The sequence below is a fragment of the Equus quagga genome, chromosome 5 (assembly GCF_021613505.1).
Source record: "Equus quagga isolate Etosha38 chromosome 5, UCLA_HA_Equagga_1.0, whole genome shotgun sequence".
Taxonomy (NCBI): domain Eukaryota; kingdom Metazoa; phylum Chordata; class Mammalia; order Perissodactyla; family Equidae; genus Equus; species Equus quagga.
Window position 1 is genome coordinate 15,909,546 of NC_060271.1, and position 22,531 is coordinate 15,932,076.

Consider the following 22,531-nt stretch of genomic DNA (forward strand, 5'->3'; position numbering starts at 1 on the left):
CTCGTATAAGCATTAAATGGTATAAATTTCCCTCTAAGTATTGACTTAGTTGCATCCTACAAATACTGACATGTTGTGTTTTCATTTTCATTCAAATTAATTCATAGAAAATATTTTTAATATCTCTTGTAATTTTTTTTCTCTGAAAGCATGGCAATTTAGAAGTATCTTATTTAACTTCCAAATATTGGGGGATTTTCTAAACATACTTCTGTTATTGCTTTTCATTTTAATCCTATTATGGTCAGAGGATATAAATTGTATAATTTCAGTTCTTCTGTACAAATTTGTTTTATGGCCCAGGATGGTCTCTCTTTGTGAATGTCCCATGTGTACTTGAAAAGAATGTACTACTTCTGGTGGAGTTTTCTATAATTATCAATTAGGTCATGCTGGTTGCTAGTGTTATTAGATCTTCTATATCCCTATTGATTTTGTTTACTTCCTCTACCAACTACCAAGAAAGTCATGTTCATTTTATAATTGTATTCATATATTTTCAAAAAGGAGGGTTAAAAATCCTCATCATCAATCACAATGTGTGTGGGTTTCCCCCCACATATCCAAGCAATTCTCAGACATCAGCTGGTTGTCCTACAATTTAACTCAATTCTGACGCTATCGACCTGGAGATAGCATCAGATTCCATAGGCTAAGGGCTCAGTCCCACAAGACTGCCCTCCACTGCAGATGCCAATCTCAAGCCCAAGTTACCTGTGCTTCTAACCAACCCGTTATAAATCAGAGGTTCTCATGACCCTCTCCTTATTCAACTAATTTGTTAGAGCAGTTCACAGAACTCAGAGAAACATTTTACCTACTAGATTATCAGTTTGTTATAAAAGGACATAACTCAGGAACAGCTAGATAGAAGAGACGCATAAGGGCAAGGTATGGGGAAAGGGGCGTGGAGCTTCCTGGCCCTCCCAGAGCGCACCACTCTCCCCAAATCTCCATGTGTTCACCAACCCGGAAGCTCTCCGAATCCTCTCCTTTTGGGTTTTTCTGAAGCCTTCATTACATACATAGGCATGATTGATTAAATCGTTGGCCACTGGTGATTGAACTCACTCTCCAGCCCTTCTTCCCTCCCAGGTGGTGGAGGTGGGAGTAGTGGGGTGGGAGTTTGGAGAGGGGAGGTTGGGGAGTAGGGGTTGGGACTGAAAGTTCCAACCTACTAATCACATGGTTGGCTCCCCTGGCAACCAGCTCCCATCCTGTGGTTACTTAGGGGCTTTCCAAAAGTCCTCATTAACATAACAAAAGACAACTTGATCTGTCTCATCACTTAGGAAACTGCAAGAGTTTCAGGAACTTGGTGCCAGGAACTGGATAAAGACCAAATATATATTTCTTGTTATAAATCACAATATCACAGGGTAAACCTAGTTTTAGAATTACTTAAAACCAGGAAATATATTTTAAATTATTTTTGTAGTTACATTCCATTCCAACATTCAAATTTCATTATATTATTTATAACTGGCAGCGTTTTTACCTAGTCAAGCTAGGATCAGATTAACTAATTCATCACTGATTCCAAGACCGTTGGTTTCCCAGTGAACAAATAGGTGTGAGGTGTTAAATGCACTATAAAGTGTCTTAATCTCAGTGGTCCCAGTAAAATATGTATTATTTGTGTTGACCACAGGTTTTGGAGTCAGATATATATAAGTTCTATGGCTATTGGATAATTCACTTAACTTTGCCATGACTCAGTTTCTTTTTTCTTTTTTTTTTTAAGATTTTATTTTTTCCTTTTTCTCCCCAAAGCCCCCCGGTATATAGTTGTACATTCTTAGTTGTGGGTCCTTCTAGTTGTGGCATATGGGACGCCGCCTCAGCGTGGCTTGATGAGCGGTGCCATGTCCGCGCCCAGGATTCGAACTGATGAAACACTGGGCCGCCTGCAGCAGAGTGCGCGAACTTAACCACTCAGCCACGGGGACAGCCCCCATGACTCAGTTTCTTTATCTATAAAATGGGAATACTACTGCTCACTACTTGGAATTGTTGTGAGAATTTGAGATAATACATCTAAAGTGCCTGGCAAAGTACTTTACTTAGTAGGCAACAAGTGGTAGTAATGGTAGTAGAAACAGTAATAATAGTGATCGTAGTACTATTATTATCATAATTATTAAATAATGTTATTATTTTAAAATATTATTGAATCTATGCTTATATAATGTATTATTATTAAATATTATATCTGCTAAAATGACTCACCATTTTCTTTCAGCTTTATCAAATGTCCTTTCAATTTCTCAATTTCTAGTTGAGCCTTCTCAAGTGCAGAATCTAGAAGAAAAAGGAAACAAAATATTTGTGCAAGGAGCAAGTGATTAATGTAATAATCAAATTTCAAATGACTCTCTCTCTTTGGAACATTTTCTTTCTGATGGTTGTCCTTTGAGTTTCTGCATAAATGTCACCTCCTCCAGGAAGCTTTCCCAGACTCACCTCTTAGTGTTCCTACGTCACTCTATATTTATCCTTACCCCTGATCATCTAACCTTGTAATCTTTCTTGTTATCGTTCCCTATTTCCCTAATCAGATTCTATGCTGAAGAGTTTGAACCACTGTAAACAACAGGAACAGCTGGAAGTTTTTAAGCAAGGTACTACCAGTTTAGTAAAAAGAAATTACACTCAGAAATACTTTAAATTTATTCCTGCAATTAACAATATTAAAAATTTTGCTAGTAGTTGCTAGACATAGCAAACTAGTAAAATTTCAGGAACTAACTTTTGGTACTATTCAAGAATTGTATGAGGATGGCAGAATGGTACAGGGAAGGAACATGGGGCATTGGAGTTGATTGGATTTGGGTTCTCTAATCCAGGTTTTATTACTTTGCCTCCTGTGGTCTACTCAACACCAGTGACATGGCTGACAGGCCTCCTGTGACGTCAGGATGAGGAATCTGGCAGAAGTAAGGGACTAACAAGAATCTTGTCGGAGATCATTCCTAATCACACAGAAAAGGTGCATGGGGCGAAGTCCAGAGGAAATCAGGCACAAAGTTCCAAGAGTCTTTTCTCCAGCAAAAACCAACAATATGTGTGAAAAGTTGTCAGGCAGGGAAGTTCATTAGAGAGAGTGTCAATGGTTCTTATTGGGGGCTGGTCACATATACACCACTTTCTGCCTAGGACGTACCAAAATTCCAGACTCTCAGAAGGAAAGCAGGTTTTTAGCATAAACCACATTGTTTGTACAAATAGTTTAGGCACAGGGAGCCACTATCATAAGTTGGGAATGGCAGGAACCCTCCCCAAATCCAAGTTCCCAGACGCTGGCCAAGGGCTAACCGCACAAGCAGGACTTTCTAAGGACGGCAGTGTCAGGGCTTCTACGTTAACTAGTTTCTGCACACAATGGATACACCACATTTTGGTCATCCATTCACCAATTGATGGACATTTGGGTCATTTCTATCTTTTGGCTATGGTAAATAATAGTGCTCTGAACATTCACCTACCAGTCTTTGTGTGGACATACATTTTCATTTCTCCTGGGTAGATACTTAAGAGTGGAATCACTGGGTCACATGACAATTTTACACTTAACATCTTGAGAAACTGCCAAATTGTTTTCTAAAGTGTACACATCAATTCAATACCATTATGTGAGAATAAGGAAATTTAACAATGATTCCTTAATACAAACATCCAATAAGTATTCAAACTTCCAATTGTTTCATAAATGTTAAAAATGTGTTTGAATCAAAATCCACTAAAGGCCACACAATATATTTGGCTAATAATTCCCTTAAATCTTTTAAAATTCATCTTTTTCTTGTAATTTATTTATTGACGAATACTCTAAATATTTGACATGAATGCTTTTTTATTCTTTTTTTTTCCTGAGGAAGATTCACCCTGAGCTAATATCTGTGATAATGACAATCTTCATTTATTTTTTAGTATGTGGGTTGCCAGGACAGCATAGCTGCTAACAGAGTGGTGTAGGTCCATGCCCAGGAATCGAATCTGGGCTGCCAAAGCAGAGCACATCATACTTAACCACCAGACCACCAGGGCTGGCCTGAATTTATTGTTGAAAAATATTTTTATTATTGTCCAAAATTTTTCATTCTCATCTAAATTTTTGGATGTGACAGAGAACCAGAGAATAAACTAAAATAAAGCCCTTCTCTTAAAAGAGTCAGTTGAAAGAAATAGGCTAATTTGGGAAACACTATCGTATAACACATATACTTAGAAATAAATTCTGGCTATAAATTAATGATTCAAGAAGTTACACATAGGGTACACATGGATATGACATATGATATTTTAAAAGGACTTGCTGATTCAGCTTCTCACCAGTCCCCCAGTATACTGACTGTGGAGATAGCTTTCACTTACCAGTTTAGGATCTAGCAGACCAATCAACTGCTAATGGAACAGGCTGCTGTAGGATTATGTTCTGTTGTATTCAAACGTAACTAAGAGTAATAGGCGTCCTGCTTTTCCTCGCTCCTTCTGTATTGCAAGTAGAAAACACTACTTCTCATCAACTCACATGGCCAAATTTCTTTTTTTTTCTAATTGGGTTTATTGAGATATAATTTGCATACAGTAAAATTCATCCTTTTTTAAGTGTATAGTTCGATGAATTTTCACAAATACAGACAAATTATGTACCCAGCAACTCAAATGAGATATAGAACAATTCCATCATTCCACAGAGTTCATTTGTGTTCACTGTTTAAAATGTGTTAATAACAAAATCTCATCCTTCCTGATATTCTTGGTTTTTAATCCTGCAATTAATTTGGCAAAATCATTACTGTTTTAAACATTTAACATTTTTTAGATATGATCATAAAGTAACCTATATACTGCATTTGAAGAAGAATCAGTCTAATTTCTTTATTCATCACAAAATGTAAGTACAGAAAGGGGATAACAAAAATTTTAAGCTTTATACTAAAATAATTTATAGATAAAGCAAAGATTAAAATATAAATAATGAAATCATAAAAGTAGTAAAAAAAAAACCCAAAACCAGAGGTGAACATTTTAAATAACCTTGTAGTGATATAGAAAAGGCTTTACACATGAAAACCCAGAAGCTGTAAACACTTCTGTTGCACCTGACTTGACACATATTAGCATTTCTGTATGGCTGCAAAAACCCAACATAACATTTATAACCAACAAAAGGCTCATATCCAGAATACATAAAGAACTCCTACAAATTGATAAAACATAGAGATACAACCCAATAGAAAAATATACAAGAGGGTTGAGCAAGAACTTCACAAAATAGTATATCCAAATGAGCAACAACAATGTAGGAAATATACAACAAATATAGGAAAGGGTTTTCAACTTCATTAGCCATCAGGGAAATGCAAATAAATGCCACAATAAATACTACTACATGCTCACCAGAAGAGGTAGAGTTAATAAGACTGACAATACCAAATATTGACAAAGAATGCGGAGCAAGCAAAACCTCCTATACAACTGAGGAGAGCTTAAATTAATACTACTATTGGAAGACCACATGGCAGTAATCTACCAAAGTAGAACATACCCATAATACTTTGATCCAATAACTCTACTCTGAGGTATATCACAATGGAAATGCTAGATAAGGACAAGGATATTCATAGCAGCACTATTCAGAATAGACCACCACTGAAAACAACACAATGTCTATCAACAGTAGAATGGACAAAATAAGCTGTGGTATGTTTATTCAGTGGAATACTATGCAAACAGCAAAAGTGAGCAAACTACTGCTGTACGTAACAATGTGAATGAATCCCACAAACTAAAGACTGAATGAGAGAAACAAACTGAACTAAAAAACGCACACTGCCTGTAGGCAATACTCAGTAAGAGTGTTACCAGTCAGGAGAGTAGTTACTCTTAGAGAGGGGAGAGAGTATGGGCACAGGGAGAAGGAACAAAGGGGGCTTCTGGGGCGCCGGGAGGTGTACACTTAGGAGGTGTGCACATTTTGGTAGTAATGTTATGCTTATGCTTCAATAAAAGTTTTAGGACACTGTAGAAAATGAGGCTGCTTATCAGACTTTGATGAGTTTATCCTAAAAGACTTTTCTCTCAATGCACTCAGGTTCCCCCTGAGTAAAGAGCATTACACTTAAAACATGGTTGGAAACGTTCATCTGTGACCACAGCTTACCTAATTTACTCTGTTCTTTCTCCTTCCCTTGTAGCTCATCAGCGAGCCTTCGGATCTCTTCATGGGCCATTTCCAGCTTCTTTGCTTCTTGTTCCACATCTCTCTCTAGGCAGTTTTGTGATACTTTCTCTTTTTCCAGGTCTTCATTATGGGACTGAAATAATACTATTTTTAGTAGTACAGCAAAAAGTAAATATACTCTTATGACATCATGCTATTTTCTATAAAAGTTTGAAAGCAATAAAGAAAAGTAGCAAAAGAATATTTCATTTATGGGCGTCTCTTCATTAGGTTGAACCATATAAAATTGGTGATATTTAATTGTTTTGACCTATAAACATGCAATTTCATATGATTCAACCTAACATATCTGAGAGATTATGGTTATATGATTATAAATACATAGAAATTTAATCATAAAAATTAGTATCATCTGGAAAAAAAGAGAGAAAATACTCCTCATTTATATGGTACATTAAATACAGTTTATAAAATGCTTTCTCATAAAGTATTTCATTTAATTTCTAGGTATGCACACACTTAAGGCTCAAATCATGCTTAGATCATTTTCTGAAATTATTTTCAAGGCATTTTAAAAACTAAGTAAGAAATTCAGTCTCAGTTATATTTTGCTTTTGATCCCCAAAATATGTATTAGTTTTACACAAATATAACCATTATACAAAATTTTCTAAAAGATAAGAAAACAACCAGAATACCACTTACATAACAAAACCACTTTTAGCATATTGATATATTTCCTTGCAGTAGTTTCTATTCACATACATTTTTACATAGTCATAATCCTAATCTATGTACAAGCTCCAGTCTGGCTTTTTCATTTAACATTATATGAGGAACATTTTCCCACAGTGCTGTAGAGATTCTATAATGATAATTTTTAAAGGTAATATAATGTTTCAGAGTGGCTACAACATAATTTATATGATCATTTAAACATTTTGGTAGTTTCCAATTTTTGCTGTTGAAAAGAATACTATGATATACAGTTCCACCCATATATATATTTATCTTGGGTTACTTCCCAGGGTTAAATTCCCAATATATACTTTATTCACTGGAGTTAGCTCTTCATAACATTTCCCCAGATCAAAAAATTAAATTCCATGAAGAGAATTGATTATATTTAAAATAATGTGCTGTACATTCTAAAGGATTCCCCAAAAAAAGAGCTCCAAACATTTGTTTTCTGGTGTGAGGGCTTTCTTGAGGATTTCTCGTACAGGAGGTCTTGTGGCAATTAACTTCCCTTATCTTTTGTTTATCTCAGAAAGTTCTTATTTCTCCATCATATCTGAAAGATATTTTCACTGGATAGAGCATTCTTGGCTGAAAGTTTTTGTTGTTCATAGATTTGAATATATCATTCTAGTCTCTCCTAGTCTGTAAGGTTTCTGCTGAGAAATCCACTGAAAGACTGATGGGGGTTCCTTTGTAAGTTATTTTCTTCTGCCTTGCTGCCCTTAGTATTTTTCTTTGTCATTGACTTTTGCTAGCTTCACTATTGTATGCCTTGCAGTAGGTCTTTTACTTTGATATATTTAGGAGATCTATTGGCTTCTTTCACTTGAATTTCTGTCTCCTTCTCCAAGTTTAGGACGTTATTTCTTTGAACAAGCTCTCTGCTCCATTCTCCTTTCTTCCCCCTCTGGAATACCTATAATCCTTATGTTGCATTTCCTAATTGAGTTGGATATTTCTTGGAGAATTTCTTCATTTCTTTTTAGTCTTAGTTCTCTCTCATTCTCCATCTGAAGCATTTCTATATTTCTGTCCTCAATATTGCTGAGTCACTCCTCCATAATATCAGCTCTATTATTCAGGGAATTGATAGTCTTCTTTATCTCATCCATTGTGTTTTTCATCTCCAATATTTCTGATTGGTTCTTCTTTATAGTTTCAATCTCTTTTGTGAAGTAGCTCCTGAATTCATTAAACTGTCTATTTGCATTTTATTTTAACTCATTGAGTTTTATGATAGTTATTTTGAATTCTCTGTCATTTAGATTATATATTTCTGTGCCTTCAGGATTGATTTCTGGGTACTTGTCATTTTCCTTCTGGTCTGGAGATTTAATATATTTATTCATACTGCTAGATGGCGTGGATTTGTGCTTCTACATTGTGGTAGTATTTGATTGCCACTTCCACCTGCCACCACTGAGTGTGGGTCAAGAGCTGTGTATTCTGAGCCTGCTGTGATCTGTGGATCAGCTCCCAGCTGCTGAATTGGGGCACTGGGCTGGGGTGGGGGGTGGTTTCTTTCTCATGTGCCATCTCAGGGGCTTCTACTTTCCTAGGGTATTAGCTTGATGAAGGCACTCCTGTGATAGCAAGTCACCTCTGTGTTGGACTTTCCCTCAGGCTGTGAGGGGCCTCAAAGAGCAATGGTGTTCCCGTGGAGGATCACCCCCTCCCCCCTTTCCTCTTGGAGCCACTCACAGTCCCTGGGTCACTACCTTTTGGGAGGAAGAGAAGATTTCTATTACCTTGTTCCACTTCCTCTGGGGGGGGGGGCTCCAATGCCTCCACCTTCCAAAGAATGGCTGCATGGGTCTCTCAGATGTCTTTTGTGTTTTGTGGGTGTCCTCTGTTGGAATATGAATGTCCTTTTTGTTGTATCTTAGAGGGGAGAGTTCACAGGGAGAGCTCACTCTGCCATGATGCTGATGTCACCCCCAAGTCCTTAGAAATTCTTAGCTGTAAGTCAACACTAATCAGGTTTGGGGGCCTTTTTCAGATAAGACCCATGAATCCAGAAGTCCATTCCTTAGAACCTGGTGGCACAGGGCTTAGTCAGCAACACCTGATTGGGGCCCTTCCAACAAGATTAGAGGGAGTCTTTATGGAGATGCCTTTTCCCAAAAGATGAAGTCTCCAGGCTGTAAAGTGTGGTGTTTGATGTCTTCATTTACCAAGAGCAGGCAAACTGAAAGTTATGGAACCCGCAGAAGCAAAGAGCACAGAAGGTTCAAGTGCAGGAACCTCACTCAATTCTGGAGGCTGTCATTCCTTGGTAGTCAGCGCCTCTGGATCCCACTTCTGACACCATGTAATGTCGACCAGCGAGCCCACAACTGGCACGAGAGAGAATGCGAGCTCAGCCACAGTGGAGCAGATAACCAGAACTCTCCAAACATATTTGGGAAGAAATATGTACTGACCCAAGGTGATGTTTCAAAGGACATAACATACATTGATTGTTTAAATTTTGATACATTCAATAAAAATCATCTATTGTGTTAAATAGATGATAGATTTTTTCTTCTCAAATTTTTGTGATGTTTATAATACTTATATGCACAATTTGATAATTTTTACAGCATGAATCTGTACTTTTTAATATATTCAAAAAATACTTCCAAGGTAAAAGTTACCTTGTAATTAGCTACTATTATTAAATAAATAATTATAATTTTTCTTTTACCTCACTCAGATGTTCTTTAGACAGATGCACAGGTTCCTGATGTTTCTGATGTTCTCTTTGCAGAGGTTGGTTGATTTGTTCAAATTTCTCCTAAATAAATATCAAGAGATAAGTGAAACTTACATCAATTCGTCTTCATGAATAAAAATGTCATTTAAATAAAAAAAAATAACCAGCTAGAAAAAGAGGGAGCATAATCCAAACCATTTTATGAGGCTAGACTATACATTTCCAATGAGACAATATTATCCCCAAGGACATGAAAACTGGTTCCTGGAGGAGGGGGTAGTAATTACTCTTTTTATGTAGAAGGTATAGATATGCCTACAGTATATAAGTAGAAATAGATTATATCAGTAGCATTAAAATTTCATAGGGGAGTAATTAAGCAAACTCATCTGAAAAGTCTGGTTATGGAGGCAATAATGAAAAACTGTTGGCTAACACTGGCTAGACAAACCTTGATATTAAAGCTGACAAAGATAATACAAGAAAGAAAAGTCACAGGGCAATCTCATTTATAAACATAGATGCAAAAATCTTAAAATTTTATCAAACCCAATCTACTAGCATTTAGAAAAAATAATATATGAAAAAGTTGGATTTATCCCAGCAATGGAAGATAGGTTTAACATTAAAAAATTTACCAACAAAATTCTTACATTAACAGATTAAAGTTCTAAATTGTTTCATCTTCTCAATGGCTATGGAAAAAACATTTTTCTAAAATTCAACATTGATTCCTAATAAAAACTCTTCTTAACCTGATAAAGAGTATCATCAAAAAAAAGCCTTCAGCAAACTTCATACTTAATAGTGAATTGCTGAATTCTTTCTCTCTGATACCAATAATGAGACAAGTATATCTGCTATTAAAGATGATACTTGGGGCCGGCCCCATGGCTGAGTGGTTAATTTCACATGCTCCGCTGTGGCGGCCCAGGGTTTTGCCAGTTTGGATCCTGGGCGTGGACATGGCACCACTTGTCAGGCCACGTTAAGGCAGCATCCCACATGCCACAACTAGAAGGACCCACAACTAAAATATACAACTATGTACTGGGGGGATTCAGGGAGAAAAAGCACACACACACACACAAAAGACTGGCAACAGTTGTTACCTCAGGTGCCAATCTTTAAAAAAAAAAGATGATACTCATTCGAGATCTTAGTCAGTACAGAAAGGTAAGAAAAAGAATTAAAAGGAATACAAACTGGAAAGGACAAAAGTATTATTATTTTCAGATAATATGATTGTACACGTAGAAAAATTTTAAATCTTCAAATAAATTATTAAAATAAATGAGAAACGTTAGCAACATTGCTAGCTATAGGCCAATATAAAAAAAATTATACTTTTAATTCCAGCAACAGATAATTAGAAAATTACACTAAAAAAAATAAAGATAGCATTTACCATTAATAGCATTCAAAATTTGAGGTACCTAGGAATAAATGTAACAAAAAAATGTGCAAGATTTTGCGGGGAACATTATAAAACTTTACTTATATACAATAAAAAATAAACGGAGAGATTTCCATGATCACAGACCACATTAATAGTTTAAGATAGTCAATTCCTCTTAAATTGATATACAAATTCAAAGCAACCAAAAATCAGAATTCCAGAAGATAAGAATTTCTTAAACAGGACAGAAAAACACTAACCATAAAAGAAATGATTGATAAATTTAACTACATTAAATTTAAGAACTTCCATTCATTAAAAGGCACTATTAAGAATGTTAAAAAGGCAAGCCACAGAGTGGGAGACAAAGCATTGGCGATACACACAACCAACAATGGACTTGAAACCAGAACATAAAGAGAATTTCTATAAATCAGTAAGAAAAAGACAGACAACTCAGTTTTAAAATGGACAAAAGATCTGAGCAGGTATTAACAAAATAGGAAATCCAAATGACCAATAATCATACTAAATTCATTAGCAATCAGGGAAATACTAATTAAAACCAACGCAAGATATCATTATGTATCCAATAGTTTAGCAAAAACATAAAAGATCAACAATATCAAGTATTGATGAGGAGCACATCTCACACACTATGGGTGCCACTATAAATTGGTACAACTACTTAAAAAGACAGTTTGACAATATCTGGTAAAGCTGAAGATCTACATACTCTACACTTCCCTAAATCTACTCCTAGGTATATATCCTACATGATGCATGCACATTTGTAAGAATACTCACAGCAGCATAATTGATAAACTATAGTACATTCATAATAGGTATAAATTGGAAACAACCCAAATTAACATAGAATGGATAGTGTCAGGTCATATATTCACACAATGGAATAATATATAGCAATGACAAGTTGATTAAAGACAAATAATACAGGGGCTGGCCCCATGGCTGAGTGGTTAAGTTTGCATGCTCTGCTTCAGTGACCTGAGGTTCACCAGTTCGGATCCTGGGCACAAACCTGCACACCACTCATCAAGCCACACTGTGGCAGCATCCCACATAGAAGAACTAGAAGGACTTACAATTAGGATATACAACTATGTATTGGTGCTTTGGGGAGGGAAAAAAAGAGGAAGATTGGCAACAGATGTTGGCTCAGGGCCAATCCTCCTCACCAAAAAAAAAAAAAGCACACACGCAAAATTTTTAAAAGATAAATAACACAAAAATAATGTTTCACAAAAAAGCAATTCCCAAAGTTGATTGTATATAATGTTCAAAAATAGGCAAAATTAAACTACTGTACATATTATTTAGGTTTGCATTCCTTGGTGAGGAGAAGGGAGGTGATGATCAGAAAAGGAGGCTTCCAGGGAGTTGGCAATGCTGTATTGTTAACAAGGCCAGTGGTTACATGGGTGTATGCTCTATAACTATTTGTTAAACTGTACTTTTAAGTTTTATCATTTTTCTGCATATACATTATGATATTCCATAATAAAATGTTTTTTTAAATCTTTGATTATTCCTGGCATTAAATGTCATCCCTTCACCCTCTGTCATCCAACAATAAAGTGGTTAAATAAATTGTGATACGTCCATTCAAGAGAATATATAAGTTGTCAAAAAGACTAAGGTAAATCTATATGCACTGTTTACAAAGTGAAAACAATATGCATAATGGAATATAATTTGTATTTTAAATGATGGAAATTTTCTGGAAGGATAAATAAAAAATTATTGGCAGTGGTAGCTTAGGAGTCTGGACCTGAGGATTTGGGGTGAGAAAATAACTCACTTTTTATTCAATTTTATATTGCTTGAATCTTTTTTTTACTACATGCCTATATTAAGTTAGAAAACCAACAAAATAAAAACAAAGTAGAATGTAATTAGCATATAGATCAGGACTTGCAAAATTCCTTGGGCTTCCAAGTCATCATATGCGGCTCCATTTCAGTTGGAATGACTCTTTCAACTACTTTATGCACAGGTGAGTTCAATATTCGCCTATGCAAAATATAACTAGGGAGGCAACGGAATTTTTACAAGCTACATTTCATAATAACAAGACCGTCTTTGGAAAATCTTTTTTAAAAGCTTTTTAAAGGTATAATTGACATACAATAAGCTGCACATATTTACAGTGAACAATTTTTTTGGTTACATAAACATCCATGAAAGTAACACCACGATCAAGGTCATGAAAATATCTACCACCCCCAAGAGTTTCCTTTGCTTCCTTATAATCCGTTCCTCCCCCATCACTGTCCCCAGGCAACCACTGATCCGTTTCTATTACTAGACAGTAGTTTGCATTTTCTACTACTTTATATAAATGAAATCATAGACTATGTACTCTTTCTTGTCTGGCTTATTTCACTCAGATAGTTATTTTGAGATTTATCCATTTTGCTGAATGTTCATTCTTTTTTATTACTAAAAGTAATATTCCATTGTATAGATCTATACAGTTACCTGTTGATAAACATTTCTGTTAATTCTAGTTTGAGGCAATTACAATTAAAGTTGCTATAACATGTATAAGTGTTTATGTGGGCACACACTTTCATTTCTCTTGAGCATATTCCTAGGAGTGGAATGGCAGGGTTGTACAAGTATATATTTAACTTTTTAAGAAAATGCCAAACTAGTTTCCAAAGTGGTTGGATCATTTTACACTTCCATCAGTAGAATATGAGAATTCTAGTTGCTTCTCATTCTCACCAACACTTGATATGGTTAAGTCTTTATAATTTTAGCCATTCCAGTACATATATAGTGGTACCTCATTGTGATTTTTAATTTGTGTTTTCCTAATGGTAAATGAAGTTAAGCATCTTTTCATGTATTTATTTGCCATTTGTCTATCTTCTTTGGTACAGTGTCTAAATCTTTTATCCATTTTTAACTGGGTCGTATATGTTATTATTATTGAGTTATAAAAGTTATTTATATATTTAGGTGTGAAGCTTTTGCTGGATTTTTTTTTTAAATATTGCCTCCCAGTCTATGGCTTGCTCTTTCATTTTCGCAACAGTGTCTTTTGAAGAACAAATGATCTGAATTTTTATGAAGTTCGATTTATTATTTTCTTTTATACTTTGTGTTTTTCCTGTCTTATGAAAATCTTGCCAAATCCAAGATCACTAAGATTTTCTTCTGTGAATTTTATCTCCTACATGATCTATGAGCCATTTTTTCTTCTATGAATTTTATCTCCCACATGATTTATGAACAATTTTGAGTTAATTTTTGCATACGGCGTTAGATAAGTGTATTGTAAGGCCTAAAATTTCATGTGCTGCCTTAACATCCTTGAGCCTCACAGTGCACCAAAGGCATTAATCATGAATTCCCCTGCTCTTGACAGATATGCCCCGATCCAACAGGAAAGATTCCCCACCCAGCTAGTTCCCTATCAGCCAGGCCAGCTGTACTCCACTCAGTCCTCAGTCTAATGGGTTTCATATCCCTGCCAGCCTGTGGAATTTTTCGACCAAGCCATTTATATCCTCCCATGGGAACCAGGGGGCACCTCACCCTACTGTTACTACAAGGTCTGCCTCCTATAGCCCCTATGAGTTCAACTATTCCTGAGTACAACCCCTTCTGGCCCTGCATGGTAGGCAGTATCCTCCTCCTCTGGGCTGTGAGCATATGTTGCTAATAAACTAACAATATTATCTCTGTTCAGTGTTAGGTGTCATGTGTTCAGCCATCTCTTAGTATTTAGGATAAGGAAATTTTCCTTCATCAGTGGGGAAGGGAACTTCAACAGAGCTGAGAGTTTTGGGGTGTTTCTGGGTTTTTTTGCATATGTCTATCCAATTGTTCCAGCATAATTTGTTGAAAAGGTTATATTTTTCCCATTGAATGACCTTGGCACCCTTGTTAAAAATCAATTGACTATATAGGTGTGGGCCTATTTCTGGATTCTTTATTCTGTTCCATTGATCTGTACATCTATCTTTACACCAATACTACGCTTTCTTGATTAGTGCAGCTCTACAGTAAGTCTTGAAAACAGGAAGTGTGTATCTTCCAACTCTGTTTTCCTTTTTCAAAGTTGTTTTGGCTATTCTAGGTCCTTTGTCTTTCCAAATCAATTTTAGAGTCAGCGTGTCAGTTTCTACAAAAAAAGTGACTCTGCTGATTACTTTATTCTCAGGTAAATTAGCTCAAAATATAACTGAGGACACCACAGAAATTTTAAGAGTTACATTTTCTAATAAAAAATCTTTCTTGAATCTGTTTTAATTTTTTTTGTTAGTGGCAAAACTATGACCTAACAGTGACTGCATAGACAGCCTTAGAGTCATCCAAGACTTCACCCCACAATGTCCAGTTTGTTTTATAGATTCCATCTCCTTCACAACTCCTTAGTTCATCTTCCTTTCTCTGTTTACACTCTGAGCCTTGTTTTTGGTTCTCATTCTTTAATTACTTACTATATAATCCCCTGAAATGCTTGTTTCCAGTCTGGCCCCTATCCAATCCATCCTTCTACTGTGACCAGACTGATTTTTCTAGAATACCAATCAGATCATGTTATTCTCCTCTTAAAATCATTCAGTGACTCTCCAGACCTTCTATATCAAAGTCAATCATTTGTACATTCAAAATATTTTTATGCCTCTAGTATGGTCCAGGAACATTGCTGGGTGCTCAGTCCAAACTCTTTAGCTTAGCATATGAGTCTCACCATGACATAGTTCCTGAAAATATCTCCAGCCACATTTCTCAGTACTCACTCACATGAACCACTATGTATTGTACACTGTTTCCTCTGCCAGGAATGCCTTTCCCAGCTTTTTCATCTAGCTAACACCTACTCAGCTTTCAAACTACTACTCAAGATCACGTCTTCTGTAAGTCTTTTCTACCCATCCTGACTTAGCCCCTCCCCCGAGTTTCCCTCATCATAGAACTTTCCACACTGAAACTGAACTATAACCGCTGGTTTATTTCTTTCCTTTATTAGCCTGTAAGTTTCTTGCAAGACCAGATCATGTCTAATCTGACTTCGTTTCTACATCCACTAGCACAAGCTTGGTATGTGGTAAGTTCCCAATAAATAAAAACAATCATGCTAATTAAAGTGTGAGGTACTGTTCTAGAGCTTTATATACATTATTTCATTTTCATGATCATCTTTTGGTTTAGTTAAGTTGATCCCAGATTTTATAGATGTGGAAATCAAGGCTCACAGAAGTTAACTACCTTGCTGAAGGACATAGTGCTAACAAGTGGCAGAGGAAGTCCATCCAAACCCAAAGCCTGTGTTGTTAAGCACTGTTACACTGGCTTTCTGATATTTGAATGAATGAATGATTAAATGAACAAATGCATTTAAAAACTGGCCTGCCTCTTATTCAATTATCTAGTTAATTTTGGAATACCTGGGGAAATTCGTTCAGTAGGTTACTGCTCATACATCTTTGTGACTCTGCCTTGGGGCCCCCAAGTTCCAGTTTCCTCAAGAGTGCACTTCTTTCCACCAGTAAGTACGCAGTCTGTTCACTGGGGCTGCTCAGAGCTATATCAGATAAGCCTTCTTGATACAACATTTCTTCAACCTCCTTTATTTTTGCTTCTGTTGGGAAGAAATAACAGAAATAAAACTTTTAAAAGACATACAGGCAAATGATTGTTCTATAAGACGTTAAATGAGTTCTTAATTAGATAACAAATTAATTTTAAAAAGTAAGCTATACCGATACTATCACTCTTCTCCCCATCTCTCCAGGGTGTTTGCAAACTTTCAAAATTAGTAGTGTGAAAACGTTCTCAAAAGCAGTAGATATTATTACTACTTTCATAAGGTTAAAATTTTTTCTTGCATAACTTTAAACTTTGTTGTTTTATTAACTGCTTCCTATGCGGCGGGTATTGTACGAAGCATTTGAGATAAATTTATCTCATTTGATCCTTACAACAACCCAGTGAGGTAGGAACCATGATTATCCCTTTTATGAGATGAGGACTCAGGTACCAAGAAGACAAAAAACCTATACAGGGTCACTCAACTAATCCTGCCAAAGTTCTTGGTGATTTCAATATTCAGGGAGATAATTATTCTAGCGGCCTGGCTTCTCAGTCCCTTCACCGGCTAACTTCCAAAGATCTGGTCCCCTACCCCATCTCAGCCACCTACTCCATAGTAATTCCCTAGTCCTCGTCATTAGCAATAACTGTAGCCTCTCCTCAGTCTCAGTTTCAGGCATCCTATGGTCGCATCATCCCTCTCCATGTACTTCTAGTAGCTCAATTTCAACAAGTTTTCGACCATACTGGAATCTATAATCTATTGATTTTAAACACTTTTCAATGTTCCTTACCCGCTCCTGTTCTCATTTATTTTCTTATCGAGCTTAGAGTCTATAATCTATGATTATACTTGCTCCCTTAAAAACATTCACAACTCCCTTGCCCCTCTTTTCTTCCATTATAATTGGTTGGCAAAACTCCAATCTGTTTAAATTCAACTCTTCACCTCCTCTGCACTTCACTTCAGAAAATGAACGCGGCTGGAGAAAACTGCACAGCCAGTGCTGACTGAAGTGGGCCCTTGCTGCTGCCTAGCCATCCTCCTTCATTTCCTTGGTCACCTCTCATTGTGCAGAGATCTAGATCACTACTTCATTCCTCTCTCTCCTCGAGCCTCCAACATCTCCTTCCCCATCCTCACTCTCGGCTGAACACCCTGCTTCTGATTTCACTGAGGAAAGAGGGCACTCTGAAGAGAACTTCCACAAGTTCCGCTTGCCAAATGTGCCAGTTCCCACATTCTCTTCCCTCTCGTGAGATTTAACAAACTACCCTTGCTCCTAAGGCCAGGCCCTCCCCTTGTGCACTGGATCCCACTCCTTCTTACCTCAAAGACAACACTTTTGCCAACTGATTGCTCTCTCTATTGCCTCATCAAGCTTTCTTCCCAACTAAGCATTATACTCATCTTAACGACATGCTATAATATCTCCCATTAAAAATAACAATGGCAAAAACAACACCAAAAGACCTTCCTTCAACCTCATATCTCCCTCCAGCTTCTGCATCATTTCTTCATCCCCCTTTACAGCACAATTCAAGAAAGGGTCAACCACAGCCATGCCCCCTCCTCCTCTCCTACCACACTTTCCTGAATTCACTCCAGTCAGGCTGTCATATCCACCACCACACAGAAACAGCTCTCCTCAAAGTCACTGATGACCTCCGTGTGACCAAATCCAATGGTCAGTGATGTGTCCTCATTGCACACAGCCCCGCAGAGGTGTCCGACCCAGTTGTCCCCATCCTCTTCTTAAGACACTGTCTTTATTTCTCTTCTGGGACACCACACCCTGCTGGTTTTCCTCCTCCCTCACTTGCCACTCCTCACACTCCTTTGCTGATTTCTCACCTTTCCAACCTCTAAACACTAGAATGACTCAGCTCTGAATCTTTTTTTCTTCTTTTCACTTCCTATGTTATCTCCTTTGGTTTCAAGCCTGTAGGTATTAGCTCTATGCTGATGACTCTCAAATTTACATCTTTACTGCTGCATTCCAGATACACACACAATTGCCTACTTGACATTTCCACTTGGATGTCTAATATACACCTCAAAATTTACATGTCCAAAAGCCAACTCTTTACTATCTCCCCCAAAGGGACCTCCCACAGTTTCCCCCGTCTGAGCAGTTAGGAACTCCACTATTCTAACTGCTCAGGCCAAAACACTTTGGGTCACCAGTGACTTCTCTGCTTTTCTCCCACCCAACATTAAACCTATTATCAAATCATGTTAGCTCTACCTTCAAAAGATATCCTTTAGTTACATGAGCATTCTGATGTGATTGACATATGTGTTTCTAATAAAGAAAACCTCGTATTTTGCAAAATTGCTCACTAAGAATAGTAGAGCTTATCGAACAAACAGATTGGCGTAGAGTACTCAAAACCTTTGTCATTGTGTAGAGTGCTACAACAGATAATGACAATTCTAATAATTATACAGGTATATTTAAAGAGCAAGTTCTTAAAAAATAAAATAATACTATAGTAAATAGAGAATTTTATCCTTTTTTTTAGAAAAAAATCAAGCTTGCTGTACAGGTGAGCAGGAGTATGCAGAGTTATGGAAACAAAGGCAAAATGTACAAGGATTAGGGATATCTTTGCAATAAGCACTTCTGAGGCAAAATGTGGCCAAACTGAGCCCAGAAGAAGAATGCGGAATGAATGGGCTTGTGTCTAAACTTCAAGGCTTGCTGGTAGCCCAAATCATTAACATGCTAGGAGAACTGTACATGAACTTCCACGTGATAATGACACCACTGCCCTATTCACCAGTCCTTCACCAGCTAATTGGTGTTGGAGGCAGGACATACAGCATCTTGTTTCTTGTAGTTTGGCAGATTAAAGCCCTGAACAACCCTCCTTCTGAGAATAACTAAAAATGACAGAAAAAAATAGAGAAAACTCTTAAAATGTAACCACTATATGAACAAATATAGAAAGCAAACTTTTAAACCAGCAGAAGAAAACTCAATATATCCAGTGGAAAACAAGAAAGAAAGAACAAACAAAAACAAGAGTGTAGAAATAGGGCTGGCCTAGTGGCGCAGTGGTTAAGTGCGCATGTTCTGCTTCAGCGGCCTGGGGTTCGCTGGTTCATATCCTGGGTGCGGACACGACACCACTTGGCAAGCCATGCGGTGGTAGGTGTCCCACATATAAAGTAGAAGAAGATGGGCATGGATGTTAGCTCAGGGCCAGTCTTCCTCAGCAAAAAGAGGAGGATTGGCGGCAGATGTTAGCTCAGGGCTAATCTTCCTCAAAAAAAAAAAAGTGTAGAAATATGTGAAGTATGTCCTATGATTAACTCAACCTTCTCTGCATCTAAGATTCAAAATAAAGAAGAAAACTTTTCCATCAACAGACCCTCGTGAAAGGAAGTTCTAAAAGGAAAATTATCCCAAATAGAGTATCTGAACTGCAAGAAAAATGCTGAGCAATTAAGAAACATACAGTAAATATAAATAATCATTGGCTGCATATAATAATATCTAATTTGTGGAGCTAAGCAAAGTAGAATATTATAAAGGGGTCCTATCTGTATCTTCTCTTATAGCTTTGTAGTACTTAATAAATATTTCCTGAGTCCTTAATACGCTAGGTACTTTACAAGGCAGGTGTTGTGGGGAACTCAGAAACCACTGAGACTAGGACATAATCTCTGCCCCAGAGGAACTGACACAGGTAATTATGACACAGCGTGGTAAGTGCTATAACAGACATTGATGGAAATAACCATTCCGCACCCTTGCACACATGTTTCACAGTATTTCAGAACATATACTTCAAAAAGACAGGCAAAAAATACACCTAAAACACTACAAGTACTTTTCTTGGGGTGGAGGATATATAGCAATTTTTTCCCTTCCCAAATTTTCTATAACCGTCACATGTTAATTTTTAGAATCAGAAAAAAATTAAATTTACATTTTTACAATGAGAAAAGTTACCCTGTTTGACTTGGAGCCCTTTAAACTCATGTCTAAGCTGTTCATTTTCCTTTTCATAACCACTAGAAAATCCTTCTCTTTCTTCTGTTAAGTTACACACATGGTTTGCACAATTTTCCACCTAAAAAGAAAATAATATATTTTCTTACTTTTAGTCCATGGTGCATATTTTAACTCACATTAAAACTCTATTAAGTGACAGAGCCATTAAGAGATCACCATATTATCATGTCTGTAGTCTGAGAAACAAACAGAAAACTCAGCTTTCCTTAAGTGTGGGTCTCTCTCTCTAAACTTTCTTCCAGCTGTTTTCTGTTTTCAGACATTGTTTCCCATAGATATGATGACACATAACACAAATTTCATGAGACAGCCACAATCTTTAATACTTTTTCCATTAATATATCAGTTTTCAAATCAAATCTCCTTATCTACAGCTTAGGAAATATGGTCATGATACCCATGAACAGAGAAAAATCTAAACAATAATTATGTTTATACACCTATGCCAAAACTGATGATTAAAATGTCTGAAATGTTAATAGGAGATTGTATTATATTATTGGGTATTCTTTAAAAAGTTTCTGGTTAATACGACAGCCTCACTTTTATGTGGCTAATAAAAATAGATTGAGAGCTAGCTATGTGCTCCAGGCACTATGTTAGGGACATCAAATATTTAACTTTCACCACAACCCTTGAGACTGTTATCCTCCCACTTTGAAGGTGAGGAAGCAGGCTGAGACAGGCGAAGGGACTTGTCTTGTTACACAAGGCATAAGGGGAGGAGCCACACTTCACACTCGGGTGGGCCAGAATCTGAGACTGAGCTCTTACTGTGCCAAATTGCTTAGAATTAGACTACCAAAATAACTGAACTGCATATTGCTGAATTGTTTTGAAGCCTACTGTACAACTCCTCAGAAAATGAACAAAAAGCTGAATGGTATAGTAGAAGAAACACAGGACTGCAGTCCAACTTTATAACTTCCTGGTAAATTTCAGTTTCCTCCTCTTTAAAATGGCAGGAACAGTAGTACCTATTTCTAATAATAATAGCTACAATTTATTGACTACTTATTAGGTACCAAGTACATGTGTGAAATGTTTTATACACATTGCCTTGTGTAAACCTCACAAATCTCTTTCAAGAAACTATTATTATCCCCATCTTACAGATGAGGAATTTCAAGCTCAAATAAGTTACTTGCCCAAGGTTATACAGAGAGATAGTGCTAATGGCATTTTTTCACCCCCATCTGCCCAACGTTAAAGTTCACAGTCTCTTATGCTACACTGCTTATGTTCTAAAGAAGCTGCATTCCTCTTTAAGAGTTTGGAAATCAGATTGCCCTCTAAGAGGTAAATTTAAAAATCAAGTTATTTATCTGGACTGAGATCTGGAAACTCAGCAGAGCGATTCCCAAGCAACCTGAGAGAATTAACTCATTTAAACTGAGAATATATAAGAAAGTAGGTTGATTAGTACTGGAAATATCACAAAGAGATAAGAGTAAAAAATTGCCATTATCTACCCATCTAAGGGCTAGGTACCCTGGTCCTAGATACAACAGGTCCAGAAACAAGGGCAGGTATAGATAGCCCTATTGTGAAAATCTGGCTATCTTAGCCAGTGCTATAAAAATTTAGAATCATTTGTTCACCAAGTAAACATCTGATTAAAATTTGGCTTCCCATGCAGTGCACCTGTAGGGAGAGAATGCATTAGCCACAGGACATATGTGAATGATTCCTCTGGCAATTACATTTTTTATCGTCAGTTACTAAGTCGATGTCTATTTTTCTATAAACTTCTCTGTGAGTTTAGTTAATACAAGCCCCCCTTTGAGAAGCAGGCCCACTCACAGTAAGCTGACTAATCAGGTTTCTAAGCTGACAAGCAAGAGAGTCAGCCAGAGGGTCAGTTATTGAGACAAGGAGGAATTTATCAAGATAATGAAAGCCACATTGAGCAG

At 36.8% G+C, this 22,531-nt stretch overlaps 1 protein-coding gene across 11 annotated transcripts in view; it reads right to left on the bottom strand.

Annotated features, from left to right (window-relative positions):
- CCDC30 (coiled-coil domain containing 30) overlaps window positions 1–22,531 on the bottom strand; it is a 137,214-nt gene that overhangs the window by 105,979 nt on the left and 8,704 nt on the right. For 9 of the 11 annotated variants that reach the window (XM_046662519.1, XM_046662515.1, XM_046662517.1 and 6 more), the window contains 5 exons: window positions 20,556–20,676; window positions 16,449–16,642; window positions 9,615–9,704; window positions 6,167–6,320; window positions 2,230–2,301 (listed from right to left, as the gene is read on the bottom strand). In XM_046662519.1, the coding sequence (XP_046518475.1) occupies window positions 2,230–2,301; window positions 6,167–6,320; window positions 9,615–9,704; window positions 16,449–16,642; window positions 20,556–20,676 (631 nt within the window). The remainder of the gene's footprint in view (window positions 1–2,229; window positions 2,302–6,166; window positions 6,321–9,614; window positions 9,705–16,448; window positions 16,643–20,555; window positions 20,677–22,531) is intronic. The other 2 variants (XM_046662520.1, XM_046662523.1) reach the window with 1 other exon arrangement.